This window comes from Cupressus sempervirens, chromosome 4, assembly GCF_028749045.1.
Source record: "Cupressus sempervirens isolate cs-2001-9-10 chromosome 4, ASM2874904v1, whole genome shotgun sequence".
NCBI classification, from domain to species: Eukaryota; Viridiplantae; Streptophyta; class Pinopsida; order Cupressales; family Cupressaceae; genus Cupressus; species Cupressus sempervirens.
The window spans coordinates 723,640,638-723,660,122 of NC_143121.1; the positions used below are offsets into that span (position 1 = coordinate 723,640,638).

Below are 19,485 nucleotides of genomic sequence, written 5' to 3' on the forward strand. Positions count from 1 at the left end.
GCCTCCTGATTATCCTGAAATAACTTAGCCGCTTGATCGATCATTACCACTGTCATGCTTTTATAATGGGGAATATTAAATATTTCTTCGACCACTTGTCTGTCGATGTTGGCTAACACTCTCTTCACTTCACCGAAAATGGTGGACTTAGTAACAATATCAAACCGGGATGCACACTCCATTACCAATTCTAGACAAGGCAAGGTAGGAGGGAAAGTCGCTGCATGTATAATTTCGCTCTTGTAGATCTTCTTTGCCATGGGGGATTGTCCTTCCTTCAATCTGTCCTTCAATTGTACCATGTTTATTGTACCGATATTGGTATCACTTATTCACCTCACTTTTGAGAAGAAGGTGGTCTTAGGCATCATGTCTTCCTTGTCTTTTTTGGTATTCGTTCCCTTTGGGTTCTTGCTTGCACTAACATCTACCATCTTAAACACTTATTTCTGCCCCTTCATTCTAAATGACATGGACTATGCTTATCAATCTCCAACCTTTTTTCTACTGATGAAATATAGTTTATTTCTGCCTCTCCAAGTCCTATCTCTACACTTATCAATCTCCAACCTTCAACCTAGGGGTGGGACTGCCACTTATTTTTGCCTCTTCGTTACCTTAGGATGGACTATACTTATATCTCCCAACTTCAATCCTAGGATGGTCTAGCTTATTTTTGCCTCTCCAAGTGTCCTATCATGAAATCTATACTTATATCTCCTAACTTCAGCCTTTTAATGGAATGATGAAGTGGTGGATAATGAGTGCAAGAAGAAAATAAGGGAAATGAATAAAGCAAGAACAAGGAATAGAATCCGCCTTTAAAACCAATCTTCATCTCTAAAAAATGAATAGAATTTTACCTTAAATCTATCTTTACCAATAACCGGGCCCTCTTCAAATTCGGATCAGATTTTGGAAATTTCAACCTTCTTTGCAAATAATGATGTGCTAGCAAAAAATCAGAATTGCCCACACTTGCCAAAAATCAGACCTTGAATCATATTGTCCTTTCACCAAATAAAATTGCCCAATTCTGAAATTCGCTGCCAAGAAAATGGAAAAATCTGCCTTAACAAAATTGCCCTAGCTGGAGAAAAACCAGAATTGCTCCAAAAATCGCCCTAGGGCAGAAATTCGCCCAAGCAAGGAGAAAATGCCGCCAAAAAAGGAGCAAATCTACCTTAACAAAATTGCCCAAGCTGGAAATTGCCTTTAGAAGAAAATCGCTCACCCAAGGAGGAGGAAGAAGGAATGATGAAATAAGAGGGGGGGAAAGCCCCTCTTATACCAAATTTTTTTGCCTCTCCAAGTGGGCTGACTTGCCTGGAGGAAAGCAAAATTAAATTAGCTCCTTTATTAATGGCCCAGACTTAAATGCCATGTTAAAATTACTTAGCCTATAGTGAAATTAGCCCATTTAATTGCCAATTTTGATGAAAAATTGCAATATAAAAACAATGTAAGCCTAGGAGATGTCAACATTTTCATTTAATAACGTTTTGGCAATTAAAATATCATTAAAATGAATTTAGCAAGCTAAAATCAATTTTTAATTCTAATTTACCAATTTCTTTTAATATTTTAAAAATCTTCTAGGCAATATTTCAACCAAATTGATGCGATTTTGCAATTTAATTCAATTTTGATTTTGCAATACAATTTCAATTTTCTAACCAAAATAAATCATTTTTCTAGCAGTCAAAATCAATTTTCCAATTTCAATTCCACTATCAAAAAATTTCCCTTTTCACCAAAAAATTCAAGATTTTCCAAAACAATTAAATCTAAAATTCATTTTGAAATTGTCCGAGCTTAAACAATTATATCAAATTTTCAAAATCCGTATAGTCAAAATTTTTTGCAAATTTATCTTGCTGAATATTGTTCTAACTATTGAAAAAAAATGTTGTTTTTGAAATTTGTTTGGCCTAAAGATAAAAGTACATGTTCCGGAAAATCAAGTCAACATCAAGTGAAAAAAAATCACATCATTGCTCCTGGCCTAAAGGCATTCAAGGTGTAAAATTTTCAAATTGAAAACCTTTGGACAACTCTGAAAAAATTTGTCAAGGCAACCGAAAAAGAATGGGGTCCCAAAAATTTTGGGGCGATGATGTGAAAACCTCACAAGAACATCCTTGTCTTATACATATGATTTGAGCTTTCTTTATGCTTGAGTTCTTTGGCCATGCTAGAACTTTCCCATCCATAAAGGTAACCCTGTATCTGTTGTCTTCAAGGGCAGATATGGATACTAAATTTCTCTTAATTCCTAGTATAAATAGTACCCTAGTGAGTTGAATAGAGATGCCAGATTTCAATTTGATGGTGCAAGTTCCAACCCTTTTTATTGGATGTGCAGAATCATCCCCAATGTAACTTCTTCATCAGTTTCTTCTACCATAGTGTCTAGGTTTTCTTTGGATCCCGTGATGTGTCTTGATGAGCCACTATCAATCACCCAGGTGTTAAGTTTGTTTGGTTCTTGGTTTGATAATGCTGAGTAGAAAGCAAATTTCTCAAAATCATGTTCCGTATTTGTTTTTTCAACCTTAGCAAATTATGCTTGTTGCTTTGTTCTGTCAGGACATTTAATTGCATAGTGTCCATACTGATCACATCTGAAACATTGAATTTGGGAAACATCTTTACTCTGCTTGGACGAAACCTTTCCATGAAAATCTCTCTTGCTTTTGAAATTCTCCTTCTTACTTTTCTTATAAGAATTTGTGTCTAAAACATGAATATTCTCATCTATAGGTTTTTGTTTCTTTCCTTTTGTCATCTATCTTGATTTTCTTGTAGACAGTCATATCTAAATCAGGCAAATTTAGGGAGTTTCGATCTTGCACCTATCCCTTGAACAAATGACTCCATGAGTTTGGTAGGCCACCTAAGGCTATGAGTGTTAACTCCTTACTATCAATTTGATATCCAACTGTTCATAGTTGATCTCATAGCTCAGTGATTCTTGTAAAGCATTGATGGATTCTCCTTTGTTCATGCTTAGATGGTTAAATTTCCTCTATAGAGCAAGGCTTCTTCTGGTGTTGTTTATTTCAAAAGTACTTTTGAAGGATTTGAACATAAGGTATGCAATCCCATGTTTTGCTAATATAGGTACTATATTATCCGTTACTGCATCTACTATTAGTTTCATGGCTTTTTCATTCTTCTCAACCCATTGAGATTTCTCCGAGTCAATCTTTGGTTCAATCTTGTTCTCTTTCACAAATGAATATAGCTTATTCTCTTTTAGTATCATCATAATTTTGATCTTCCATGATGTGAAGTTGTTTGCAGCTTCGAGACGATCCTCAAATCTGATTGCACTTGACTTATGAAGAATGAAATGTGACTGTAATATCAAGGGAGAGTAATCTGATATGTCAAATTTAATTGGATCTTCCTTAACTAGGCTCTGATACCATGTATATGTAGATCAAACTTCTTTCAGATTTGATCTATCTATGTCTTTCTTATTTTCAAAATATGATTCTTACAGTCACTGTACTTTCTTGCAGATTATAATCGGTGTATAACTTGATGTAAGTTGAAGGTGATACCTAATCAATGTTGATAAATACTGATTATGAATTTCATCTCTGAATTCTCTTCAATGATATTCGATCTATAAGAGCAGAACATTAATTGATTACAATGATGCTCTCTAGACTGGTCAGGTTTGAATATAAATAAAGTTTGCAGAGGCATGTCAATGAATAGACATGCCTCCACATGAGTGGAGACATGTCCATTCATTGGCACATCTTTTCACTCAAACAATATTTTATATTACTGTTGATTCTGCCGATTCAAACCCTTAACTAAGCCAATTATGATCGGTGATATGAACAGATTTGGGTCTGTCATAAATAAGCAACATTTTCTCAATTATCGATTTGCAATTGATACTTATAATCTGTAATATAAATAGATCAGAATAGATCAATAGAATCAGATCTTACTTGGTGATACATATCAGATTTAAGTGGATGATAATATAATAATTTTGGATTCTAATGTGTGTGTATATCTAAATATAAACAGAGTATATTGATATGTATGCAAGCATGTTAAATAGTTATATTATCATCCAATTTTAATCCGAACAAAGCTATTGTATCAATAAAACTAAAGGTTAACATTAAAGAAACATTATAATATTCTAATATTTTGAAATTGTTGAATTGAGAGGGACAACTTTTGAGAAGTTGCCTTTGAATTGGAATTTCCTCTTTCATGTTGTCTTCAAACTAGAATTACCTCTTTTATGTTAATTTTCTTCTAAGGATATTTTTGATTTTCTTGAAGCTTTACAAGGAATTTTAAGAGAACTTATATAAGGCATGCATATTCTTGCCAAATTTAGAATCTCACTTAACGACTTAAATTTCTTTTCCCTCATTTAGAATATTTTTAAATATCAAATCATCATTTTTCCATTTCAAAATCCCGTAGTTTTATCCTTTACACCTTGTTTGACAACATGTGCAAATTTGACACTTAGTGAAATATCTCATAGCTTACTGTTTGCACCTGTCTTGGCGCTCGCTAGTGGCTCTTGAACTTGAATTTCCAGACTCTACTTACCCATTCTTGACTTGATATATCTTCAACAAGGATGAGATTTTGCATTCCTCTAGATTGAATAAGGTTTATTGCCTTTTCAAAGGCTAAGAAGCTAAGAGACTAAAATTATTGCCAAGCTAAGAAAACACCTACTAAGCAAAAATGGGGGCTGCCCATTTGTAGTTGGACATGTGTGCTTATAACATGACATGTAGGACTATGGAGTAGTACTAGATGGTAATAGCATAAGGAAGAAGGATATGGCAAGTCCATGGGGTAGAGTTGTATGGCAAAGCTAGGAGGCAAGATTGTATGAAAAAGCTATATAGAAATTATCAAGGCCACAAGGATGTAAAGGTGGTTGACATGGCTGAGTAGTAAGAACTAGGAGACTAGATAGGTCACAAGGTATAATTATCAAATTAAGAGGTCAATAGGCCGTAGAGCATATAGTGGCTTAGTCAAGAGAGAGTGAGTACTTTATCCACATTGGACATGGTCTAAAAGAATGTGACACAAGAAAATACATGGGAAAATGGGTCTATTACTTGATCTAGAGTAGGGGAGTATAAGAAATAGGACAATAAATTCCAAGAGTTGAGGCTAGAGTCTAAGAGGAAATTGAGTAGGGGAAAAAAGAAATTTTGCTTGCATTAGATGTAGCCTACTGAGCAAGCTATTAAGGATGCACATATGGGTTGACTATATGATTAGTTGGTTTATGAATCTAGGGGACTTGGTGAAGAATTGGGTTTGAGGTAAGGTCAAAGAAGATGAGTTAGGGACTCAGTTGAAGAACACTTTTAGGGAAGGGCATCAACTACTTTAAGAGCCAAAGTGGGTGTCTTAGAGTTCCAATGACAAGGAATGGTGGGGACTTGTGGAAGCACCAAGAAAAGCGTTGGGGTGTTGCTTTAGGGGTTGTAGTGTTACATTTTGGATGGAGCTCAAGCAGTGGAAATTGATAGGGTACTATGCACTAGAATGTGCAACAAAAGGTTGTCAAAGAGTCGGAGGTGAGTGTTGTGATCTCTGAAGTTTGAGATAGGCGTGGTTGGGAGTTGTGATTGTGCAATGCTTAAAGGAAGGAGAAGCCTGCATGAATAGGTTAGTCACATCGCTGGTCTTTTGATGTAACTCACATCGCTGGTCTTTTGATGTGACTGCATGGGTACATCTTGAGTTGCAATGAAGAGTAGAAATTTGTGTTGTGCGCCATGGACATGAATTAAAAGGTTTTGTGCAATGTGTATGATTCTTTGTTATGTATTGGAAGTGGTTCTAGGAATATTTGGAGGTGTGTGGGGGACTTGCAAAAGGTCTTGAGATCAATGGGGGATTGCCAAGATGCCACATGGGGTGTTGGGAGCTAGCCTTATGATGGAAACCTTGTGGAATTTGTTGGATGCTTTCCTTATTTAAATCATCTCTATCATCCATATAAATTTTGTTTACATTTTGTAAGGCTACTTTGTTGTAACTAAACCAAAGTAACAAGAATTGGAATCAGAGCAGAATCGGCAAGGCCAAATTGAATCGTGAATCGGCCATGAATCGGAATCAAATCGGCCATGAATCGGCAAATTAAAAAAACCCTTGAAATTTAGTAACTTATTTCATAAACCCTTTATCACTGATTTGATTCACCGATTGACAAAAAATCGTTTGGCTTGAATCGAATCGCCGAATCACGTGAATTGCATGAATCGCCATGATCCTTGGAACTATGAACTAAACTATTTGTAATATTGGTTGCACAATTGACTACACAAGTAATGAGTAACTAATCTATTCTTACTAGTAATAGCATAACTCATAGGAATCTGACTTAGTCCTAATGATGGTTTGATATATGACAAAAGATTCTAAGAAAGACACAAAGTACTTATGTCTAAAATATGTGCTAAGACTAATATTGTTAAGTCTAAGTGCATTCTTTTCTCTTCCGGCATCATATTATAGTTGATGCTCCCTTACCTTTCCATATAAATATACTGAACTGAGGATTTCAGCATTTGTTTTGACCGTGGATGCCTTTTGTTTAGTTTATTCTTGGTTTATCCCAATTGATCGACTATGAATGTGAGACCATTGGATTTAGATCTTAAGACTTCTAAAGCTCTTTTCCTGTTTTATTAGGCTGATTTCATTCTAGGCAAACAAAGCATTTGTTAGTTTACCCTTGATTCCTTTCATATATAATTGTGATTAGATATGAATCATCTTTAATGAGAATAGTTTCTATGGTCTAGACTCTATATTAAATGTATGATTTCTTGACTCTTCCTAGAGTTTGTGTAATGCCCCCTTTTTATGCCTATATATTTTGGAACAGATCTCTCTCGTTAATTCCTAAAATGTATTTTTGTTTTGTTTAGTTCCTCTTATACATTTTGCAATTTATAGATTGATGCTTTTACATATGTCTCCTTAGCTTTTATGAATGGGCTTGTTTAATGTACTTCTCATTTCTTTTAATTAATTTTCTATTAGGATAGGTATTGACTTTTATATTATTATTCCATTTGTATTGATTGATTATTAAGACAATATTAATAATTTCTTATTCATATTTATAATTAATTTGATCATATTTATTATATTATAATAATTATCATCATTAATATTAATATTAATATTTGATATATTATTTATTAGTTCCTGCCATAGGCAGGATACTATAGCATTCAGTGCAATGCTACTTTTTAATTAATTTATCCAATCAGAATCTTTTATTTTTCAAAAACTTTTTATTTTATATAGTTCTCATATATTTTGATATTTTATGAATTTCAAAAAAATAATTTATTTCGAATCTTATTGGTTGTAGCCTTGCTACAGTCATGAGTTGCCTTTTAATTTTCTACTTAAAATTATTATTTTTTTCCAAACTGCACAGCTACTATTAATATGATAAGACAACTTTCCAAACTTTACGCCCACTATTAATATGATCAGACAACTCAAATAAATTTGTCTAACAATATGTAACAATATCTTCACATATTCTGACATATCTTATCTTTCTCCCCTTAATTTTAGGCTTTTTCCTTTTTCACAATAGAAATTTTGAAAAAATCTCAGCTTCTTCTAGAAAAATCTTAGTCTAGAAAAATCTAAATAGGTTTAGTGCTAGAAAATTCTTCATACCCCTAACATGACATATGAAAAGCCTAGCATCATTGTTTAAATTTTTTAGGTATTGGAATGAAATTGCAAGTGTTTTTGTTTTGTATTGTTGTGGTTTACTCAAGTAGCCAGATTTGGTTTGAAAAGTTCTTAGTTTCGTCTCTTATTGATTTCATTACTTCTATAAAACTAATTTGAGTTCATCAAATAGTCGTCTGATTGTCAAGTCATATGAGGTGTTTTTTTGTGTCAAATTGCAAGCTTGTACCAATCGATTTGAATTTGATTAGAAATCTCCATCACAAATGTCTGGAAATTGAGGAAAAAGAAGTGGTAGAAAATGTCTAAGGATTGACGGATTCAAGGGAATGGAAAAGTGCTGGTGCCTTTTTTCATTATTCTCTCTGGTTCGCCATTTATCATTTGATTTCTCAATCATTTACTTTTCTGTCAAAACAGCAAAGCGGGATGGACGTCCCAACCCAAGCAGGTTGTCTGTAGTTGAAACCTCTAGCATAAGAATCAAGTAATTTGAAAGCTCCTCAACACAGGTGGATTTTGTTGACCCATTAGTTTATGTCATCTGATGCTAAGCAGCTACCAGAGTGGTGGTGTAGATTTCTTTTTGGAAATTCAGCCTCATACAGCTGTGTGAAGTTAAAGCTTTTGAATAGTATTCCTCAGCAAATTTTTATTTATTTATGGCCCATATCGAATCATTTTGCAACCCTAAAATGTTTCATTTGAATTGCATACCTCGTCAAAAGCAGATTTATTCAACCCAGTCGTACCAGATCTAAATAATTTGTCAATATGGTATATAAAAAATTAGACATGATTTTTCAATTAGATGTGAATGAAAATTATTTATTTGATCATTTCATTGCCCTTTCAAACTACTAGATCCGCTTGATCCGCAAGGTAGAGCTCAAACATCCGATCAACTTCTTTTTCAAGCATTTAGTAGTTGCCTGTATTGTTGGGAAGAGCATAAATTGGATGCACATGTTCTCTTGACGTAGCTAGTTTAGATCTTAAAGGGAATCTGACCTCCAAAGAAAAACAAAAAGATTTGCTCAAAAATGTATTGGTTGATGTATTCTTTTATATCTCATTTTGCTAATGGATCTAATCTAGAAGCTTCGTGTTCATTAAAGTTCTTTGGTTTTTTTCAAATTATTGTGTATCTTTGTAAATCAAGTACAGTGTAGGCTATTAGCTTAAACATTAAGGCCTCATTAATTTTTCAGGAATAATTTTACCTTTATTTGTATTTTTCAAGAATAAGGCCTAATAATTTTTCATAAATCCTTTTTAAAATTGTCACATATAAGAAGGCTCTGCACCATCACCGTATTCTACCTTTAGCTATGGCTGCCTCGCACACATTGTTGTGAATTGCACAAATTATTACTTGCTTGCCCTATTCCACCCTGCAAATTGAAGCCTGGACGATACTCTTATGATAAAGTTCATTATTGTTGCTACTCGCCAAGTGCAAAGAAAATCTACCATATGTGTGACACATCTCCAGCCAAATGTCCACACCTTTCCTTGTAACATTCGTAACAACATTTATGCCTATTTCAGTTATCCCCAATTTCAACATTCATGCAGCTTTCTCATTTGTCACTATATCACTCTTTTAAAAAATTCTATTTTTATGTTTACTACCACAACTGTTGTTGTCATTGATTTTCTCTTCATTGTAATATGTATTTTTTTCGATTTGTTTGGCTTTTTTGGCTTTCATTTTTTTGTTTTAATTGAAAGGATTTGAGTTGTGATATGCATGTTTGAAAAATTAAGTGCATGAAGTAACATGAACTTGCTTCTGATGTGTCTATTTCAATACATGTTAGATCCCAATATCGTGTCACTAATTAATAACAATATTCAATACGTTAATGGTTCTGATTTGATTATTTTATAATTTTATAACTTTTAATATAACCAATTGTTAATTCTTTGCCCTTTTCAAACTATTTTTTTCCCCTTTTTGTAGCAGAGGTGAGTTTGTTAAAATTATTGGTGATTTAAGTTAAAAAAGACTCAATATCAGTACATATGAAATGTTCATATTAGGTAAAGTTTATATTTAATGAATACTCAATTCAAAGAGATGTTAATAGTAACGATGGATAAGCTCATAAATAATGTCATTTACCTTATCATACAAGCACATTACTCATCTATATTCCATATTATTGCTACAACACCTCTCTATAAAAAACAATAAAAAACTACTTGCTACAACACTTGCCTATAAAAAGCAATAAAGAACTTATGGCAGGAACTAGACGCAATGCGTCCTTGTTTATTTTAACATTATTATATATTGTTAGTTATAATTTATTATGATCTTTAATATATTGTTAATTATTATACAATGAAAATCACATTATATTTTTATTATTTATGTATTTAGATAATGACATTGTTTATTTATATTATTAATTTTTTTTTGATAAGCAATAAGCCATGACTATATAGATTGTATTAATTACAAAAAGATGGTACATCCTGGCTTTGAGGAGCACTGAAAGGTAAAAGCCAGGTGGAAAATCTTCAGGTTTTCTCAAGATGTATTATTACATTCAGAATTGTAAAAACCCGTAGATACAAAATTTTGGCATTTGAATTTACTTAAGAAAAAAACCTTTGTTTGATACCACTTCATTTTTTATTGCTCAAGTTCCTAGAAAGGATAACTTAATGCCAGACAAAACAAGCCATTCCACTAAAAAACTTTCTGTTCAAGCTAATATCTAAGTTCTTTGCTGATTTTAAAAGATAAGTTTATATCCAATGTAACACCAGTACTGGGGTACATTAAGATGACAGGACGAGTTTTCGAGACAGGGAAAATGGGTCTCATTTTTAGTATGGTGGGGGAATGGCAGGGGACAGCTGCAAGGGGAGGATGACGCAGGAAGGAGTGTTGTACAATATACATATAGAACTTTAAATGCTTGTTATGAAATGATGTTTTAGTAGAACATACCGAATTAAAATACGTGAACATAGCAAAATGCAACATGAACTAGAACCATTGAACATTGAACATAGTAACATATTACCTATATAATAGTAACATTCAAAATTCAAAAGTCAAATAGAAATCCAAATCCCCATTCCAACGGCGGCATGGTTGTGGAATGGCAGAGGTGGGGGTACTTGGGTACTCGAGTACCTGGTGCGGGGGTGTCTCGGGGACAGGTACTTTGAGGTGGTAGGGGGGTGTGAGTCCCTGTGTAACTATATTTATATCAAGATGTGAGTGTTCAAATGAGATAACAAAAAAAGTGAGAATCGTCATTAAAGCTTTATTATTACCAATTGATTTTTAAACACCTATTGTAAGGGCAAAATGAAAACAAATTAAACAGGGAATGATAATCAATTTGCCACATTTATCTTCAATATATGATAGTTTCCAATCTTTTAGGTGAAACAATAGTATAAAGAAACACATGAAAATTTGCATGACACTCCAATAATCTTCCTACAATTCCCTCCTATGGGGATTCTAACTCCATCAAGTCAAAAAAAAATATAAATTCAACTTGCAAGGAAATGATTAATAAAGATGCTTGAGTTTTTGAGTGAAAAGTTTATTTTGCAGTGTAATTAGACTCAATGCTCAGGTATGATTAAATCTAAAGTTCATCAGCTCTTAGGTTTCCCTTTTTATAAATGTGGTTAAATGGCAGTCTTCCAAAGGATTTACATAAGATCAATGCTCTTGACAACATTGAATCTAGTCGCTAGTTCAAAGTGATCCCTTCCATAGAGCGTTGATGATAATTGCCAAGTCACCTTCAATTTCTATTTTTCATAAGTTCATACTATTACAAGGTTCTAGTCCTTCGACCAAAGACATAAGTTCTGCCCAATTGTTGGTTTCTATACCTATGGGTTTGGCAATATTGGCTATTTCTTTGCCATCTGCATCATGAATGCTACATCCAATCTTGGCATCCCAAGATTGCCCCTAGATGCTCCATCAAAGTTAAGTTTAAACAATCCTTGATTCGGGGGAGCCATTTGCTATTAGTTCAACTTTTAAAGATTTTGATCTTGATCCTACATAAGGGGGGATATGTAGACTGATCCATTTACCTCTTTGTTTATAATCCTAGTGGGACATTACAACTTCGGGTTTTTTCATGTTGATAATTCTATTGTTTATGATTTCTATAGAAGAGGATCCCATCTTGTTGATAAATTGTTTGGTTTCCATCCTTTTCCCTTGGAAAATGCTTCTATTTGGTTCCTTCCACAATTCCCATAAGATAATTGAGGGAGCTGATATCCATAATCCGCCATAGATACTTTGCCTTCATAGAAGGGGCCAACTCTGAAGCATCTCCAAAATAGTCGTGGGAAAGGCCGAGGACCATCCTAGCTAGGAGCATAGCCATTTCCAACATTGATTAGAGGTTGGGCAGTTAAGGAAGATGTGATCAATAGATTCTTCTTCGATTTCATAGAGAGGATAACTCTAAAGTTTTTTGCAGTGAGAATCTTCTTTTGAAGGACCAGCCAAGAGAAGAAGCCAACTTCTGGTAGACAAAATTTGTCCTAGCATATCCTTAGTGGGAGGAGGGACTTAGCCCTTAATTGATTGGAAGTTAGAATTGCATAGCCTTCCTTGGAAGAGTATTCCCTCGACTTCCCATCGTCCCAAACAAGTTTATCTTTGTTTGTAGAGAGAGAGAGATTTTCCTTGACTTGAGGATTCTAGAAAGAGATTCCTTTTCCAAGGGGGGAATGTCTATGTCATCGAAGCTATTCCATTTCTACCATAGTGTTTAACCTTATTACACCACCTAGATTCCAATATAAATTTAGATTGATCCTAATTGCACACTGCATCTAGGACCTCGTAGTCCTGTCAAGAATCTCACCAAACAAGGGCATCCTCCCCATTTCCTATATTCGAAGTGAGTTTATCCATAATAATACTCCTGCAATCCAACAGAAAATTCCAAATTCTCAACCCTTTGGGAGGGGATTTTCCCCTAAAAATATTGATTGGGTTAGGGGTACTGATGTATTTATTCATAAGGATCTTAACCCATGTAAGGTGTGAGTAACGAAACATTCTCCATACTAATTTGGCTCTTAGGGATTTCCCTCGAGGCTTTATGTTTTTGATACCAACTCCACCGTCAACTCGTGGCCTACACACTTTATCCCAAGCCAGTAATGTAATTTTGTTTTTATCCCCCATTCCTTACCAAAAGAATGATCAAAGACATTTGTTTAGTTCCTCCCTCTTGTTGGTGGGGAGGTCAATGCAAGAGAACAAGTAAATAGGTTGGACTAGGAGAACAGACTAAACCTTAGTTGCTCTACCAGCCATAGAGAGCCATTTCCCTTTCCATGATTCTATTTTCCTTTTGATCTTTTCAATGGTAAGATCCCACAACATAGAGGATCTACTTCTTGTGTAAAAGGTAAACATAAGTATTTACAGGGTAGGCATCCTTTTTTGAATTTGAGAATATGACAAATTTGATTTTCTACTTCTGGTACAGTATTGAAGAAAAATATTTCTGATTTTTTGGGGTTGATTGCTTGTCCAGATGCCTTTGTGTAAAGGCTGAGCATTGATTGGGAATGCTTTAGCTTCTTCAATAGAGGTTTGGCCATATAACATGGTATCATCGACACATTCTTGATGCTTTCGGTGTTCTAGGTCATTGGTAGCACAAATGCCCTTAAGCCTTCCTTCCTCGCATGATTTATTTATCGTCCTACCTAAGATTTAATAAGGATAAATAAGAAAGGGGAGATGTCTTAGCCCCCTAGAGATCCTTGAAGTAACCAATAGGCGATCTGGTGACAATGACATCTTGGGACTGGCAATGCATTCAAAAATCAAGTTAATCAATTGTTTAGCAAATCCAAAGGCTTCAAGATGTTTGCATAAAAATCTCCATTCCACTTTGCCATAAGCGTTCTTTATATTTAGTGTGATAATCATGTTGGGGATAGAGTTTGTTTTTACAGAATTTATGGCCTCCTATTCTATTATTAATCCATCATAAAACGATCTTCCAGGAACAAACCTAGTTTGATCTTCACTGATAAGGGATTGTAATAATTTTTGCAATCTATTTGAAAGAGTTTTGGTGAGCAGTTTATAAAGGGTTTTGCCAAGCGCAATAGGTCTGAAGTCATCAAAACTTTCCACTTTTTCCTTCTTGGGAATCAGGGCTATGAAGGTGTTATTTATTTCCCTGAGGAGATTACCTGAATTTCTAACCCCTTCCATTGCCTCTGTTATTTTTGAGCCCATGAAATCCCAACATTTCTAGAAGAAACAGGCTGGAAACCTGTTTGGATCAAGGGGCCTTATCTGGTTTCATACTTTTTAGGGCTTCTTGTACTTCTTGTTTAGTGAATTTTTCCAGTAACAACTTATTCTGTTCTCTGGAAATTAATTTGGGAATATCTTTAACCACCCTTGCTTGCTCCCCTAAATAAGAGCCTTCCTAGTTATTGAATATGTTTTGGAAGTAGCGAAGCTAAGACTCTATAAGGTTATGATCATCTCTAATTACCCCATTGCTGTCCTTAACAGGTGTTATTCTGTTAATTCTTCTTTGCTTTGTGCTATTGTGAAAGAAATTTGTGTTCTTATCCCTCTCCTCTAACCATGTCCCCTCAATTTTTGTCTCCAAAATATTTCTTCTTTAGCCGGGATCTCCTCATAGTCTTGAAGAAGGTGCTTCTCGTCCATATATAAAGGTTCATCCATTCATTTTTCCATTACTTTTCTGTTTACCTCTTTCAATTTGTCTTTCAAGGAGCCTTTTAACTTGAAAATGGTACCGAACCTTGTCGTATTCCATTCTTTTAACTTTTGTTTTATAACCTTTAGTTTATTGACAACTATGAATAGTTTAGAGCCAGAAACCTTCGTTTCTTTCCACCAAGGCTGTTTTTGTCCTTAAGCTACATTTGTTCAAAATTGAAAAGGCAATTGTTTGGTTTCACATCTACTACAAATTTCAGTTCTCTTGGAGAAATGGTTTGATCCTGAGATTGTTAGTATCTCTTATTCCAAAGTAAACGAGGAGTCATATAGGCTGTCGTAAGTGAAGAACCTGTCCAATTTTTCAGCTATGTTGCTAAAGCCTTTCGTATGACTGTTCCAAGTAAATGCATCCTTCGCTGTAGCAATTGTAAGGAAACCATTCCTTCTAATCCTATCACCATAAGGTCCTTACGCTGAGTGGAGAAATTATCTTCTATTTCCTTCCAGACCCTGGACTTATCACTGCTATGGATGGGTCCATACACATTAAGAATTCTGAATGTTAGTTTCAGGCTGTTATATTTAACTATGCCCCACATCCAGTTTTGATGACTTTCCAATTTGTAGAAAGAAATGTATCTTGGATCCCATAGAATAAGCAAGCTTCCAGAAGCTGCGAAGGCAGGAGAGTCCCAAATCTCCCAAAATCCAAGTTTCTTCCTCAAGCCTTGCATCTCAGAAGAGCTCATTTTAGTTTCCTGGATAAGAATAATATCTGCTTTTAACTTAGAAACGCAGCGCTTTAAGAGCTGTTGCTTGTTAGGCGCATTGAGGCTCCGAACATTCCATTTAAGGATATTCATGATGAAGTGGGAAGGTACTTACCCTTCCCTGCTTAAAGAGATTTCTTGCCGCTTTTGTTTGGAGGTTTTTGTACAGTCAGGAGCAAGCTTTGGAGCTATCCCTAGGGTCTCTTGCTACACTTGTTCTAATGATTCCAGATCGTACATAAGTTCGTCAACCACTTCTAATCTTCTACGGTTGTCTGCACTAGCTATGTTTCCAATAAGGAGTTCCTTTTGTCTCTTAAGCTCTTCTTCATTGCAGATTTCCCCCACGAATTTATCCATTAAATCATTTACAACCATATCACTTAGGTATTCTGAAATGATGTTAACTTCTTCGACTTTTTGGAGTTCATCCCTATTGTCTTCGACAAGCCTAAACTCCAGCTTGTTTGACGCCCTTTCCAGAACAGCCTGATTCCTGGTTTCCAAAGAAACATTTGCAGATCTAGGCCTGTCAGAGGCCTCTACCCTGATTGCTTTCCTTGAAGCCAAATTGGGATTGAAGCCCTCCAACTCCAGACATTTCTCCTAAGTTGCAGGGGAAAGTTTGTTCTGGTTAGGGGAATCCCTCTGATCCTCAGAAATTATGACCTTGTCCTGTTCCCACGGAGTTTTATCGGCATCTTCCCTGATCTCCCCCTCTTCTAAAAACCCTATTTCTGAACTGTATGCTAAGGAGAAACCCCCATTCCCCTTATCTAGGATAACTTTGATATTCAGATCAGAAATTGGAAGATTTGGAACTGGGGTTTTCCCGGGTTTATTCGGAGCCACCCATTCCTTAAGATTTCCTCTGAAGAACTTAGGTTCATTATGTTTGACCTTTAATCTTAATTTCAAGGTTTTGGAGAGTTCTGATGTTGATGTGCATATTCACTACAATTACTGGGCTAGATTACAGGAAATCGCCCTCCTTATAAGCCACAAATTTTCCTATTTTATTGCCTCTTAATTTAAGGGTATCTTTATTCAGGATTTCTATCAGAATATTGGGGAGCAGGACTGGTCTATCTATACAGAAGGATTGAAAATTGTTTGGATTGAAGCAGGATTGCCACTCTAGAACCTTGAAGGGTTTTGCTTTGAAAGATAATGCATTTTCTAATAAAAATTGTTTTTTTAAATTTGCATTACAACAATCAATATACAAACAATCCTGATCTAAAATTGCGAAGCCTATTTTGTTACCATAGATTGATTAAGCCCTTGCGCGATTTCTTTTATGTTCGATCCTATTTTGGGCCATCTCACAAAGAGACTGAATTTTTTGCATTGTTGTTGAATGAAGGTTATGATTTCATCACTAAATTCCGGGGCATGTTTCTCCAAAATCGAATCTGAAGGCAATTGAGTTGGGTTTTTAGGGGTTTCTCGTTTGAACTCTCACTCTACTCTTGAAGGCTTCGCTCCTTAGCGATCGCAGAATTTGAGATGATGGGGTTAATATCGCTTTTCTTATTACGGCTTCCCTGGTTTTAATAGCCTGAAATTTAGATGGAGAGTGATTATGCTGGAGTGGAAGGAAGGGATTATTTTCTCTAATGCAATGCAGAGAATCCATTTTGCCATGATTGAAGCGATGAGCCCTAAAATTAGATTTGGGGGGAAAGATGAAACCCCGATCCAGAATGATCTAATCCCCTTGGCTTAGACCTTCCTGTAGCCCTAAATTTCTTTGATCTTACTTTGATCCATTCTTCTTGTGTCTGGTCATCAACAGATGAAATGGGCAGAATTGAGATTGCAGAATGAAATGAATAAGGACAGCAGGAAAGCGCATATTTTGTTTTGCTGAAAAAATACTCCTGCTCTGACAGTGTTGACTGGTCCCAGAAATGCATTTTCACTGCTTGAATTTTTGTCCACCTGCAATTTCTTACTACCAATTGTGCGTAACCTGGTCTTTTTTCCTGAATCTGTGTTTGAGTTCCTTTAATCAAATTTGGGGGCTATGTCCCAATATTGTCGACTGCAGAGTTTTTGTTCTCAGCCAGAATGCACTGTGTTACACCTCCTGCAATGATTTTCCAAACTTCTAATTGCCCAAATCATTAGCATGCCAAAGAATGATGTCGTCTCCTCCTCTCCACCCTTCCAAACTCCAATTTGCTGTGCCAAAACTGTCCAGTTTGCACAGGAAGCATTTTTATGTCCGGTGCATATTCAAGTTGCTCTTGTTATTTATATTATTATTATATCATTCATTTATTTATTTATTATTAAGTCTTTATTTTAGAAGAGGGCATTAGGGTTCCTATCAAGGGGGGCATGACAGTTTGGTTAAGCTACTTCCATTTGCAACTTTTTTGTGCATTTTGTCATTTTTTGGACCATTGGAAGTTCTCAGGGGTTCCAAAACTCTATTCTGTTAGGCTGATTTTGCTTTTTATTAACCATTTCCTAAATTGAATTGAAAAGCAATCTTATGTGTCAATTCATCCTTGATTCATGTCATGTTAGTAACGACAAAGTAATATTTTCAGTTTTAATGAGAATTGTTATTTGCTCTTCATTGAATGAATAGTTTGTCAAGCTATTTACATTTGCAAGTCTTTCGAGCAAGTATGGCGATTTTTTCTAAAGCCAGATGTATTCCTACTAATTATTTTCTGTAGGGCACCATATGGAAAGATCCTCATTTGGCGAATATTATATGACGCCACAGCGTAGCGGTAAGCTGCTGAGAGCTTTCCATCTGGGAGGGCTTGAGTTTAAATCTCGATCATTCAATAATTTTTTTTTGTGGAGAACTATATGGAAAGACTATTTGGTGAATATTATATGTAAATTTTGTTTGGATTGGTATTTATTCATTCCATGACTAATCAAATTTTAATTTTATAAGCAGATTATACAAAAGGAGTGCTAATTTATGAGTTGAATAGTGAGCTTTGCATGTAACTGGAGAGATTGGGTACTGTTGTTGACTCTTTGTTACTATTGTAGGTGTACCATGCATATTTGGTGTCCTAACCTGCGATACAATGGAACAGGTAATGGTTCCCTCTGATTTTGCTACACCAGACCTTCAGCATGATCAAATAATTGATTCTGATAGAGAACTTTGGACAATTGTGTGTGCTCCAGTGGGCACTCAAGAGGGCATGCTCAAAATTATTCTTTAATATTTGTTTTGAATGGAACTTTACATCTGATATAAAATTTGAAAATGCATATATGTCAGGAGAAAATTAGTACTATTTATGTCTTTCATGGGTAACAAGCTATAATACATATTTTGAAGTTTGGAGGTCCTATTGATTATCTAGTTATTTTCTTCAACAAACTTATCTAATTTTTGGCTCTTTCATTTGGTTCATGTCCATTGTTGCATTGTAGGGGGGGGGGACACTATCTGTTTTTAAACTCTTTATGGATTTTTGTAGGCCATGGACAGAGCTGGTGGCAAAGCTGGAAACAAAGGCGGGGAAGCTGCTGTAACTGCGGTAAGGTGTAGTGAATTGTTTGGACGTAGATGGAAGTTCAAATTTGTTTAACTCTAAATAGAAAATAATTTTTGTAAAGCCTGTTTGTAAAATACAGATTATTATCTCTTCAAATTCCTAGTCTATTTATTCATTTGTTTCTGTAGTTTTTTGTTGATCCTTCAAAACTTATTAAATGTTCTAAATATTGGAACTTTTTTGGTGTGCTATTTTCCTATTGAGATGTCTCGAATGAGAAGAAAATTGGGACTGAGAGTATCCTTTATGTAAGAGTTTGATTGTAGATTATCGAGCAATTTTGGAAGTCTCAGTGGTAAAATGTGGCAAGAGTTGGACTTTGTGGTATATTGTTGGAATATGCGTAGTAGTACTAAAGAATGTGTTGCATCGTTGGAGTATGTGCAGTAGTGCTAAAGTGTGCATATCATTTCTAAGACTGCATGCAACAACAGCAAAGAATAGGCAATTTTTTTGGTAGGTGCTTTGGAATATTGCAGCTTATTATCGTGAAGATTCTGTCAGAGCAAGCAACATTCTCCGTGTTGTTGAGAGATACAATATGTAGAATACTCTAGTGACTTTATTGGAGGTTACATCTAGGCATATTGTAGTTTAGATTTTTAGATTTGTAGAGCTTATTGGATATCAGATTTGTAGAGGACCACATTTGGAAACATGAGGAGGTTTGAAAGGAGAAATACAAGAGCAAGGAAATAAC

The 19,485-nt window shown here is 35.1% G+C and overlaps 1 protein-coding gene across 2 annotated transcripts in view; it reads left to right on the top strand.

Moving 5' to 3' along the window:
• COS1 (6,7-dimethyl-8-ribityllumazine synthase / DMRL synthase / lumazine synthase / riboflavin synthase) overlaps positions 1-19,485 on the top strand; it is a 74,611-nt gene that overhangs the window by 22,844 nt on the left and 32,282 nt on the right. The window contains exons 6-8 of one of the 2 annotated variants that reach the window (XM_089826655.1): positions 17,937-17,993; positions 18,268-18,314; positions 18,708-18,767. In XM_089826655.1, the coding sequence (XP_089682781.1) occupies positions 17,937-17,993; positions 18,268-18,314; positions 18,708-18,767 (164 nt within the window). The remainder of the gene's footprint in view (positions 1-17,936; positions 17,994-18,267; positions 18,315-18,707; positions 18,768-19,485) is intronic. The other variant, XM_089826656.1, reaches the window with a different exon arrangement.